This window comes from Schistocerca cancellata, chromosome 1 (genome assembly GCF_023864275.1).
Source record: "Schistocerca cancellata isolate TAMUIC-IGC-003103 chromosome 1, iqSchCanc2.1, whole genome shotgun sequence".
NCBI lineage: Eukaryota > Metazoa > Arthropoda > Insecta > Orthoptera > Acrididae > Schistocerca > Schistocerca cancellata.
This window is the reverse complement of record NC_064626.1, coordinates 1,136,360,499-1,136,372,630: the sequence shown is the minus strand read 5'-3', so window position 1 is coordinate 1,136,372,630 and position 12,132 is coordinate 1,136,360,499. Positions and strand designations below refer to the sequence as shown.

Below are 12,132 nucleotides of genomic sequence, written 5' to 3'. Positions count from 1 at the left end.
ACAGTTTGGCTTGCTGACAGCCACGGAAGAGGAATTGCAGGAATTCTTCATTTCCAGCAGGAAATATTACAAGTGTTGTGAAACCTGGAGCAGGCCTAAAAGAAGTTTTGAAAGACTATAAAAACAATAATTACATGACACAAAGTGAATGCATTGTAATATTGGGCGGCACAAACAGTGTGTATAAGAATGAACTAATAGTAGTAAACAGAGTGCTAAGAGATGGACTGTGTACAACAGAGGATCAAAAAGTTATTGTTGTAGGCATACCACACAGACATGACCTTTCTGAATCTTCTTGTGTGAACAGAGAAATCCAAAAAGCAAACAGGGTGTATAAAAAGATCTGCAAGACCACTTAAAATGCTTTTTTCCTCAGTATTGACGATCTTGAAAGACAGCACTTCACAACACATGGAATGCATTTAAATAAATGGGGCCAATCATTGCTTAGTCAAAAGATCAAAATGTTAGTGAATAGTGTTTCTCCCAGATGTAAAAAAAGTGATCCTATTCCACTACCACTGGTAAAGGACACCTGCAAAGTATCTTCCCTACCATATACTCCAGTTGCAGCAGTAACACAACATGAGATATCACTGAGTACAAAAGAATGTGTTGGGAGAGAAGAAGCTGAAACTACAGTTACAACAGGTGATCCAGCTGTCCATTCTACAGCAACATTTGAACTACCTACAGTGGAAACCAAGCCACTTAGATCATGTCATGAACAGGAAGAAGAGAAGAGACCTCCAAGAGTAGAAGCAGTATCAGGTGTAGCGGGCAAACAGAAAACTGTACCTCCATTATGTCTAAATGATGTTTTAGTAGAAGGTAGCAAGGGAAAGAAGCCCATAAGACTGGACCTGCTGTTACATGTACTTACAGATACTAGATGATATTGTGATAGATGGAGATGTGAATACTGATTTTGATGTTACAACACAAAAATGTACTGTCACTGAACTCCAAAACCTACTAAGACAGTGCAACTTACTTTCAGTCAATAACAAGCCTACAAGAGGACATGCATGTCTTGACAATATTTTTGTAAATTTTAAAACAACAGATGAATCATGTTGTGTGACAGTATTTCCATATTCTGATCATGATTCAGTATCTTTAAATTATACAAGTAGGTTCCCTCTTGATAAGAGTAATGTAAATAATCCTGTCCCAGATGTTGTGGTCACTAGACCAGTCACAGATCTGAAAATTGACGGGTTTCGTATGTCCCTTTCTAACAGAGATCAGTTTGGCCTGTGTTATGATGACACACATTATACTCTAAGCAATTATCTACCATCAAAGGTACTATTTGATAGGTTTCTTAAAGCATTTTTGGGACAATTTAATGACTGCATTCCCATAAAGATATGCAAAGTAACTAACAGAGTCCTAAAACCAAAAGTTCCAAATAGACAAAATACATGGTATACAAAACAGCTGTCTACTATGAAAACTCAAGTTATGTTGTTGTACAATATTTATAGAAATCTGAAAACCAACCATGCTAAATTAGCCTATGTTAGATCTAGGAATGAATACAAAAAAGCAATTGTGGAAGCCAAACAAGCACACAATCTCAGAAGTATTGAGAAATCCACCAATAAGTGCAAAGCAGCATGGACACTAATAAATAGTGTCGCCAAAGATAAAAGAAGTGACAAAATTAGTATCTCTCCCAAGGAATTTAATGACTTTTTTATTAAATCAGTTGAGGAAGTAGGAAGTGCTATAATTAAACCTGAAATTAGCTCATCACAGTTACTGTCAAAAAATGTTGCTAGGTCATCAACAAACGCAAGTACTTTCTCTGAGGTCTCACCTGGTTTTGTGTTAAGAATAGTGAAGCAGTTAAAATCATCAGACAGTGTAGACATATATGGCCTGTCTTGTAACATGCTGAAGAAAGTAATAGACTGTATAGTTTACCCCCTAACATATTGTATAAACAAGTGTATACTGGAGGGTTTTTTCCCTGATGAGCTTAAACTGTCTAGGGTAGTTCCAGTACATAAAAAAGAAGATAAAAATTCTGTCCCAAGTTATAGGCCAATATCCATAGTCCCAGTTTTTTCAAAAGTTCTAGAATGCATAATTTACCAACAATTATCTGTTTACTTTGATAACATAGGATTAATAAGTGGATCACAGTACAGCTTTAGGAAAAACCTGTCAACCATTGATGCCATAGACAATGTTGTAAAATACATCCATCAAGTATTTGAAGATAAATGCTTTGCTCAAGTGACTTTTTGTGACCTAAGCAAAGGCTTTGCTGTGTAGGCCATACACTACTACTCGAAAAAATGGACTTTTATGGTGTTAAAGGTAACAGCCTTAAGCTATTAAGATCATATTTACAAAACCGTAAGCAAGCCATCTGTGTTGGGAAAGAAATGTCCAGTATAGACCAAGTTAAGGTAGGTGTTCTGCAGGGATCTGTGCTGGGCCCTTTCCTGTTCCTAATAATGATAAATGACCTGCCATCATTTATTAAATCCAGAACAGTACTCTATGCTGATGATACAACGTTTCTGAACAGCAGTAATGATCTTAATAGCCTTAAAACATTTGTTACAGAGACAATTTAGCAAGCTTCAGTCTGGTTTAAGGCAAATGGGTTCTTGCTTAATGAAAGAAAAACCCAGCAGATGGTAATTAGTTTAAAAGACAAGTTTCCATCAGATGATCCTAGTTGTGTTAAATTTTTGGGGGTATATTTGGATGATAAACTCCCTTGGAATCCACATATTAAGTATATTAGTGGTAAATTGTCTAGGGTAATATATTTGTGAAGGTGATTAATGCCCTGTGTACCTAGAAATTATGCTAGAGTATCTTACTACTCATTTTTCCAAAGCATCATATCCTATGGTATTATTTTATGGGGAAACTCCACTTGTGTGCATGATATACTATCGCTGCAAAAGAAAGCTATTTGGATAATGACAGGCTCACCATACAAGGCTCATTGTAAACCTTTGTTTACTCAACAAAAAATCATGACAGTAATAAACCTATATATTTATTATGTTTTAATCTACATGAAAAAGAACTTACCTAAAGTAAAATGCAGGGCAGATATACATTGTTACAGCACAGGGACAAACAGCTGTATCTATATGCCCTACCACAGACTGTCAAAATCAGTTAACAGTTATGAACTTATGGGCCACAAATTATTTAACAAACTTCCACAAGCTATACAAAATTTACCAGAGCAACAATAAAAACAAACCCTTTATGACTGGTTAGTTTTAAACCCATTCTACAATATAAAGGATTTCATGACCTGTGATATTAAACTGTAACATTAATAACAATTCTGTTCTTATATAGCATGTACTGTATTGTATTATGTGTATGACTTTGTCAATTGCTGCAATGGCTTGTTGTTGTTGTGGTCTTCAGTCCTGAGATTGGTTTAATGCAGCTCTCCATGCTACTCTATCCTGTGCAAGCTTCTTCATCTCCCAGTACCTACTGCAGCTTACATAATTTTGAATCTGCTTAGTGTATTCATCTCTGGGACTCCCTCTATGATTTTTACCCTCCACACTGCCCTCCAGTACCAAATTGGTGATCCCTTGATGCCTCAGAACATGTCCTACCAACCAATCCCTTCTTCTAGTCAAGTTGTGCCACAAACTTCTTTTCTCCCCAATTCTATTCAATACCTCCTCATCACTTATGCGATCTATCCATCTAATCTTCAGCATTCTTCTGTAGCGCCACATTTCGAAATCTTCTATTCTCTTCTTGTCTAAACTATTTATAGTCCATGTTTCACTTCCATACATGGCTACACTCCATAAAAATACTTTCAGAAACAATACTCGATGTTAACAGATTTCTCTTCTTCAGAAACGCTTTCCTTGCCGTTGCCTGTCTACATTTTATATCTTCTCTACTTCGACCATCATCAGTTATTTTGCTCCCCAAATAGCAAAACTCCTTTACTACTTTAAGTGTCTCATTTCCTAATCTAATTCCCTCAGCGTCACCCGACTTAATTCGACTACATTCCATTATCCTCGTTTTGCTTTTGTTGATGTTCATCTTATATCCTCCTTTCAAGACACTGTCCATTCCGTTCAACTGCTCTTCCAAGTCCTTTGCTGTCTCTGACAGAATTACAATGTCATCGGCAAACCTTGAAGTTTTTATTTCTTCTCCATGGATTTTAATACCTACTCCGAACTTTTCTTTTGTTTCCTCTACTGCTTGCTCAACATACAGATTGAATAGCATTGGGGAGAGGCTACATTAACGTTATCATAATAGGCAGAGAGCATATCTTACATTTCCTCAAATGCCAAAAATTGTCACCTAGAAATTAACTTGACATAAAACACCCAGTATAAATTGGAAATTATGAGAAATGTGCTTCCTGAGAAGTTATCTTGAATGCTTGGAATTAATGCTGATGTCTTTATAAATAAATATAGTACTAGTTTTCCAATGTTTTAATCATTAAAGTTAAACTGGGACAGTTGCTCTTGTTGCTTTTCACCAACCATACAGACTTTCTTGTTTCTCATCATCCCTGTAGATGTGGAGCTTCAGACCATAGTAAACTCGTACATGAAGTGAACAAGTATGAACACCACTGAAGCACAGACAGAATATCTGCAGAGCACTCCTTAAGTAATAACCAGTAAATGTAAGCAGACACAAGACTGTTCATCAGAAGTGGCTGTTATACAGGTAAGGCCTTGTGCCTTTATCCATGACTCAGCACATCAGCCATTGCAGAAGCATTGCAAGCCAATGGTAAAGATCACTGAATAGGCTACATGGATTCATTACTGAATATTGCAATTCATATTGCTATGAATAAATCTAACAAGGTTTATCACCATCAAACAGCTTTCTCAAACTCTCTAATGAGAAGAGAGCACCACAGCACATCTGCTCCCAAAGACCTATTCCAAAAAACTTCTTGACCTTCTACTTAAGACTGCTCTCTTCAAAAATACGCACTCCCCAGATTGCAGCTGTCTGCTCCTATTTGTCTGTGTTACTCCATCTCTTCCAGTGGCTTCTTATGCCATGATTGCAAAATCACATACTTATGTGTACATTTAATACTGAAGATCATATGATTCAAATGAAGTACCTCAGTGCACTGAATATTTTGGTGCCACACACTATGTGTCTTTGGGTGAGAAATAAACAGAATTTTAATAAAAGTTAATCTAAGTAATCACATTTCATTTAAAATCTAAAGTATATTGCTTGAGCTTATTGTATGGTCACTGTCAACTATCTAATGAAATATTAAAATTTTTATTTAATGTCACAAGGTCATCATTTGTGATTGATTTCAGAGCTTTGGACTACAGCCTGAATTAATTGTGAAAATGCTGTTTACACTAATTATTGATGTATCTAATTGCTAATCATTTCAACAATACTCTGGACTACCCCTCCAAAAAGTTCTAAGACTGATTTACTGATTTTATTTGTGGTATGTAAGTGGCAAGTAACTACAGTGGCTATTTGAACTAACAACTGTAAACAATAAATGTGCATTTGACCAGGCAGTTGTGAGCAGGAAGTGTTAAGTAGTACATGTGCAGCTGTAGAGTGTCAACAGTGTTGTATACAAATTGCAATGGAGCAACAGCTCTAAATCAAGCATTCAATGAATGGTTTGGAGAAGAGAAAATGTCTACAAAGTTGTGCCATGTGCATTGACTCCCAAACAAAAGCAACAATATGTGTATACCTGTCACAACTTGATTGAAATGCAAAACATGAACAGTCCTTTTCCAGAAATAAATATCACAGGTGATGAGACTTGGTGTTGTCAATATGAACCTGCCACAAAATGACAAAGTGCAGAAATTCATGAGTGGTCAACTCTCAGACAAGATAACTGACATTCAATCTAATGTGACTTGCTAATCAGACATCATCCCAAAGAAGGATTTTTCTGACAGTTTCACATGGCTGTATGAATGTCCTGTACATTGTACTCAAATGGGAGGTGATTATAGATTGCACATTTTAACTTGACACCTCTCAGTGGAAGTTGGCTGAGTTAGTGCCACTTCATAAAGTTTACTCTCTTCGCCAGCGTTAACTGTCTAAAAGTATAGGGTGCCATACCAATAAGTAGTCATTGGGAATCTAGTGTCGAGTCGTGTGGCATTGTGCATAGTGATTGTTAATATTATTTACATGAATGAGAAAAGAAGCTGTAGCTGGTCCTTTTAGCAGCTCACCATCCTTTTTTGTTTCACTTCTACACTGTATTAATCAATTACATGTTTGTTTCTGTCATAAGCTATGAATTGGATACTCTAGCAGAAGGAGGTGTGGCTTGTCACTGCAGCCAGTGTGCTATGGGCTAAGTGCAAGCTTTTGTTCCTTGCATCCCCTACTGAGGGCTCGAGTTAAAGTGTGCAGCCAGTATGTAGAACATAAGAAGCAATAAAACCATTACCTTAACTTTTCTCTATTTTTTTATTACTCCAGTTTCTAAACTTTTTGGCCTGACGGGATATGTTAAGTCATTTTATCTTAATGTTGTGTAACTACTTTTATTTGTAGTAGTCTAGCAACCATGTGTGTGCAGTATGATAGCGTGATGTCATATATTCTGAGATTGAGTGGTGTCAGGATATCTTGCATCTATTCAGTATGTGTTTAAATGTCTAACATTGTGTAATAAATGCTGCCCAATGACATTTCAACCATGTTGTTGTAGTTGGTGTTCACTCACAGTGGAATAAAGTCCAATTCATGCACCACTCTTCAATGAAAAGTGACCAGCAATCATGGTGTGCTTGGTACAATGTAGTCTTGTATGCAACTTGTGGATAACATTTTTGGTTATCATGTGGATAACATTTTTGGTTATCATCCGATTTACTGCAGGTGTCCTTATCATGTTTCATTACACAATGTACATACAAATGTTAAAAATAACACAAATTTCAATTAAATTGGTTGCAGAGTTCAGAGTATTTAGATTACAGATAATGTCTTGGTCTTGTTGCACTCATCCCAATGATATGGTGAAATCAGTGTGCTAGTTTTATTTGTATTTTAAGCAGTGCATCCCATAATTCATATCTTTTGCATATAGGTGTAATTTTGTAACTCTTGACCAGCACCATTTGCTGTAGAATTGGTTCATATTAGTGTTCATTTCTGGGAGTATCTAATATGTTAACCATTGCTCTCCAATTCCAAATGCACCTTCCCAATCCAACAGTTATTGTCCTAGATAGGATGTATCTCATTCATGCTGACTGGCAATTGCTTAATCAGGAAAAGCTATCAGAGTCTTGTCAGCACTGACACTTCATTGTAATGTCATAATACAAGTCACACATTTCTTACTTGGCAATTTTATAATGATGTCTTGACACCTGGTCTCCAGTTTAACAAGGTGCACAGTCATTCACATACATCAGCACACCATACTTTGTTGCAGTCATTAGCATTATTCAAATTTCCTGATCTGGCAACCAGTATTGTATGTACTCATTTGAGTAGTAAAATGTCACTAAAGTTTATACCCTTACAGTATATATATCTTTGATTTTTTTTTTCATGTCCCTAAGATTCTCCTTCATGATGACAACATGTGAGTAAATGGATGTGATTCTATTATTTACTTATATATCTCCATATTGTAGGCCTTGGAAGTGCTACTGGATGCTGGTGCTGATCCAAATATTGTAGATGAATGTGGAGTATCACTGCTCAACATTGTGTCAAGTAGACCTGCGAATACCAAGGTACTGTAATTACATAACAGAAAAAAATGTTTGTTAATTGTTTAATTATATCAGATATATGATATGGAATTTATTAAATCCCTACATATGACACACATTTCAAGAACACTAAAATAAAATCATTACTTTGAAGTGTTAGCAATACAGACACAAATTTTAAAAAATGGCATAAATGCTGGCACGCATTGCATAACTAGGAATTCCACTACCTGGCACAGAGAGGAAACTCTCACTGTCAATTGAACTATTCTCCTGTTAATCAGGAGGTCGTACATATCTCTCAGTGAAAGAAAGCATATAAAAATATGATGCAACAAGATGAAGCATGAATTACTGTCCACAGCTAATTTTTCTATTGAATGTTTATAAGGTTGTTGAATCAGAGGTAATATAATTGCATGAAAGTAAAAGTATTAACTATTCATTTCATTTCATTATGCACATGAAATGTGAACACAACACAAAGCCACATGCAGTTATAAAGAATATATAACACACATTCAAATAACTAATAAAATAGAATTAGAATGAAACACTAGTTACAGCACACATTAATAAAAATGGTATAAATGCTAGCATTCAAAACTAGAAATTCCTCTACATGGGAAAGAGAGAAAATGCTCAGTGGAAGTAGCACTAGCTTTCTGTTAAGTGGGAAAGTTATGTCATACAAATATTTGATGAAAGGAATCAAACAATGGAAAATCCAGGATGGAACATAACAGTACTATGAAAAGGAAAGTTGCTACTCATCGTATAGTGGAGATGCTAAGTCGTAGATAGGCACAACAAAAAGACTGTCACAAATAAGGTTTTGGCCAACAAAACCTTCGTTTAAAATAGACAACACGCATGTGCACACACACACACACACACACACACACACACACACACACACACACACACACACACACACACACACACACTCTGCCAGAGAGACTGCAGTCACCTGTGTGTGTTTGTGTGTGTGTGTGTGTGTGTGTGTGTGTGTGTGTGTGTGTGTGGCAGTCATCTATTTTTGACAAAGTACTTGTTGGCTGAAACATTATTTGTGACAACCTTCTACCTACTTCCTAAAATTCGCAAACCCAATCATCCTGGCCACCCCATTGTAGCTGGTTACCAAGCCCCCACAGAACGTATCTCTGCCTACGTAGATCAACACCTTCAACCCATTACATGCAGTCTCCCATCCATCATCAAAGACACCAACCACTTTCTCGAATGCCTGGAATCCTTACCCAATCTGTTACCCCTGGAAACCATCCTTGTAACCATTGATGCCACTTCCTTATACACAAATATCCTGCACGTCCAGAGCCTCACTGCAGTGGAGGACTTCCTTTCACGCCGATCTCCTGCCACCCTACCTAAAACCTCTTTCCTCATTACCTCATCCAGCTTCATCCTAACTCACAACTTCTTCACTGTCAAAGGCCATACATTCAATTAAAGGGAACAGCCATGGGTACCAGGACGGGGCCCCTCGTAGCCAGCCTATTTATGGGTTGCTTAGAGGAAGCCTTCTTGGTCACCCAAGCCTGCCAAGCCAAAGTTTGGTACAGATTTATTGATGACATCTTCATGATCTGGACTCACAATGAAGAAGAACTCCAGAACTTCCCCTCCAACCTCAACTCCTTTGGTTCCATCAGATTCACCTGGTCCTACTCCAAATCCCATGCCACTTTCTTCGATGTTGACCTCCATCTGTCCAATGGCCAGCTTCACAGATCCGTCCACATCAAACATACCAACAAGCAACAGTACCCCCATTGTGACAGCTGCCACCCATTCCATATCAAACGGTCCCTTCCCTACAGCCTAGGTCTTCGTGGCAAACGAATCTGCTCCAGTCCTGAATCCCTGAACCATTACACCATCAACCTGAAAACAGCTATCGTATCCCGCAACTACCCTGCCAACCTGGTACAGAAGCAAATAACCAGAGCCACTTCCTCATCCCCCCACCCCAGAACCTCCCACAGAAGAACCCCGAAAGTGCCCCACTTGTGACTAGATACTTTCTGGGACTGGATCAGACTCTGAATGTAGCTCTCCAGCAGGGATACAACTTCCTCAAATCCTGCCCTGAAATGAGATCCATCCTTCATGAAATCCTCCCCACTCCACCAAGAGTGTCTTTCCACAGTCCACCTAACCTTCATAACCTCTTTGTTCATCCCTATTAAATCCCCAAATCACCTTCCCTACCCTCTGGCTCCTACCCTTGTAATTGCCCCCGGTGTAAAACCTGTCCCATGCACCCTCCCACCACCACCTACTCCAGTCCTGTAACCCGGAAAGTGCACACAATCAAAGGCAGAGCCACGTGTGAAAGCACCCACGTGATTTACCAACTGACCTGCCTACACTGTGAAGCTTTCTGTGTGGGAATGACCAGCAACAAACTGTCCATTCGCATGAACGGACACAGGCAGACAGTGTTTGTTGGTAATGAGGATCAACCTGTGGCTAAACATGCCTTGGTGCACGGCCAGCACATCTTGGCACAGTGTTACACCGTGCAGGTTATCTGGATACTTCCCACCGACACCAAGCTATCAGAACTCCGGAGATGGGAACTTGCCCTTCGATATATCCTCTCTTCCCATTACCCACCAGGCCTCAACCTCCGCTAATTTCAAGTTGCCACCACTCATACCTCACCTGTCATTCAGTAACATCTTTGCCTCTGTACTTCCGCCTCAACTGACATCTCTGCCCAAACTCTTTGCCTTTACAAATGTCTGCTTGTGTCTGTATATGTGCAGATGGATATGTGTGTGTGTGTGTGTGTGTGTGTGTGTGTGTGTGTGTGTGTGTGTGTGTGTGCGCGAGTGTATACCTGTACCTTTTTCCCCCTAAGGTAAGTCTTTCTGCTCCCGGGATTGGAATGACTCCTTACCCTCTCCCTTAAAACCCACATCCTTTCGTCTTTCCCTCTCCTTCCCTCTTTCCTGACGAACCAACCATGGGTTGTGAAAGCTTGAAATTTGTGTGTGTGCTTGTGTGTTTTTTGTCTCTATCAACGTACCAATGCTTTCATTTGGTAAGTTACAGAAATATATACATAGAATGAGTACAACTTCAGAAAAAAAAAATTGGGTGATTTATTCAAGAGAATGAGCTTCAAAAATTAAGCAATTTAATAATGTGTTGGTCCACCTCTGACCCCTATGCAAGCAATTATTTAGCTTGACATTGATTGATAAAGGTGTGGGATGTTCTCCTGAGGGATACTGTGCCAAATGCTGTCCAACTGATGTGTTGCATTGCCCTACCATGGCCAGTATGATCCCCAGATCTCTCCCCAATTGAGAGGGGGCCCTCCATCAAGCTCAGAATTTTGCCAATGTAACATGCCAGTTGGACAGGATTTGGCACAGTATCCCTCAGGAGGTCATCCAAAAACTCTATCAATCAATGTCAAACAAAATGACTGCTTGTGTAAGTGGCAGAGGTGGACCAATTTGTTATTAATTTGCTCAATTTGTGAAGCTCTTGCTCTTCAATAAATAAAACAGTTCTTCTGAAACAGTGATCATTTATTTGTCTGTATACGAGGGGGGACCCAAAAGAAACTGGACTCCGAGGGCGCTGCCACTCATAGACGTAGTGCAGGGTTCTCACGCTAGATGGTGCTAGTTGAGACCTTCATGAGACAGCTGTGCAGATGGCGTCAGTGTAGAGCTGAACATGCAAGTGTGGTATTGTGTTCCTTGGACTGTTGGCGGATTACCTCTGCGAAGTCATAATGGCAACTTTAAAAGAACAAAGAGTGTGTGTGATATTTTGTTTCCTGCTTTAAAAAACTGCAACAGAGACACACCAAATGCTTCAGAAAGCTTTCCAGAAGGATGCTATGAGCCGCACACAGGTTTCTGAGTGGTTTGGGTGCTTTAAACGTGGTGAGATGTGTGTTGAAGACCAAGCTCATTCTGGACGCCCTTCAACATCACGAAATGAGGAGAACATTGAAAAGGTCCACCAAAAGATCAACAAGGATTGTAGCCAAATGATCGACCAAATTTCAGCAGAGACAGGAATCAGTTGGAGCTCATGCCAGCATATTTTGAGTGAGGATTTGCACATGAGACGTGTTGCTGCTAAATTTGTTCCGCACCTTCTCATACAGGAGCAAAAAACCAGCCGCATGAATGTGTGTAAGGAATTGAAAACAGAGATTGCACATGACCCAAACTTCTTGAACAAAGTCATTACAGGGGATGAGAGTTGGTATTATGGGTATGACCCAGAAACCAAGCAAGCATCAAGCCAGTGGAGGACTCCCAACTCTCCCAGTCCAAAAAAAGTGAGGCAAGTGAGGTCAAATGTGAAGACAATAATAATTGTCTTTTTTGACGTTCGT

General features: G+C 38.9%; 1 protein-coding gene across 8 annotated transcripts in view; it reads left to right on the top strand.

The window, feature by feature from the left end:
- The window catches only part of LOC126092715 (serine/threonine-protein phosphatase 6 regulatory ankyrin repeat subunit A-like), a 423,652-nt gene that overhangs the window by 314,659 nt on the left and 96,861 nt on the right, over positions 1-12,132 (top strand). For all 8 annotated transcript variants that reach the window (XM_049908492.1, XM_049908471.1, XM_049908484.1 and 5 more), the window contains exon 15: positions 7,659-7,760. In XM_049908492.1, coding sequence (XP_049764449.1) covers positions 7,659-7,760 — 102 coding nt within the window. The remainder of the gene's footprint in view (positions 1-7,658; positions 7,761-12,132) is intronic.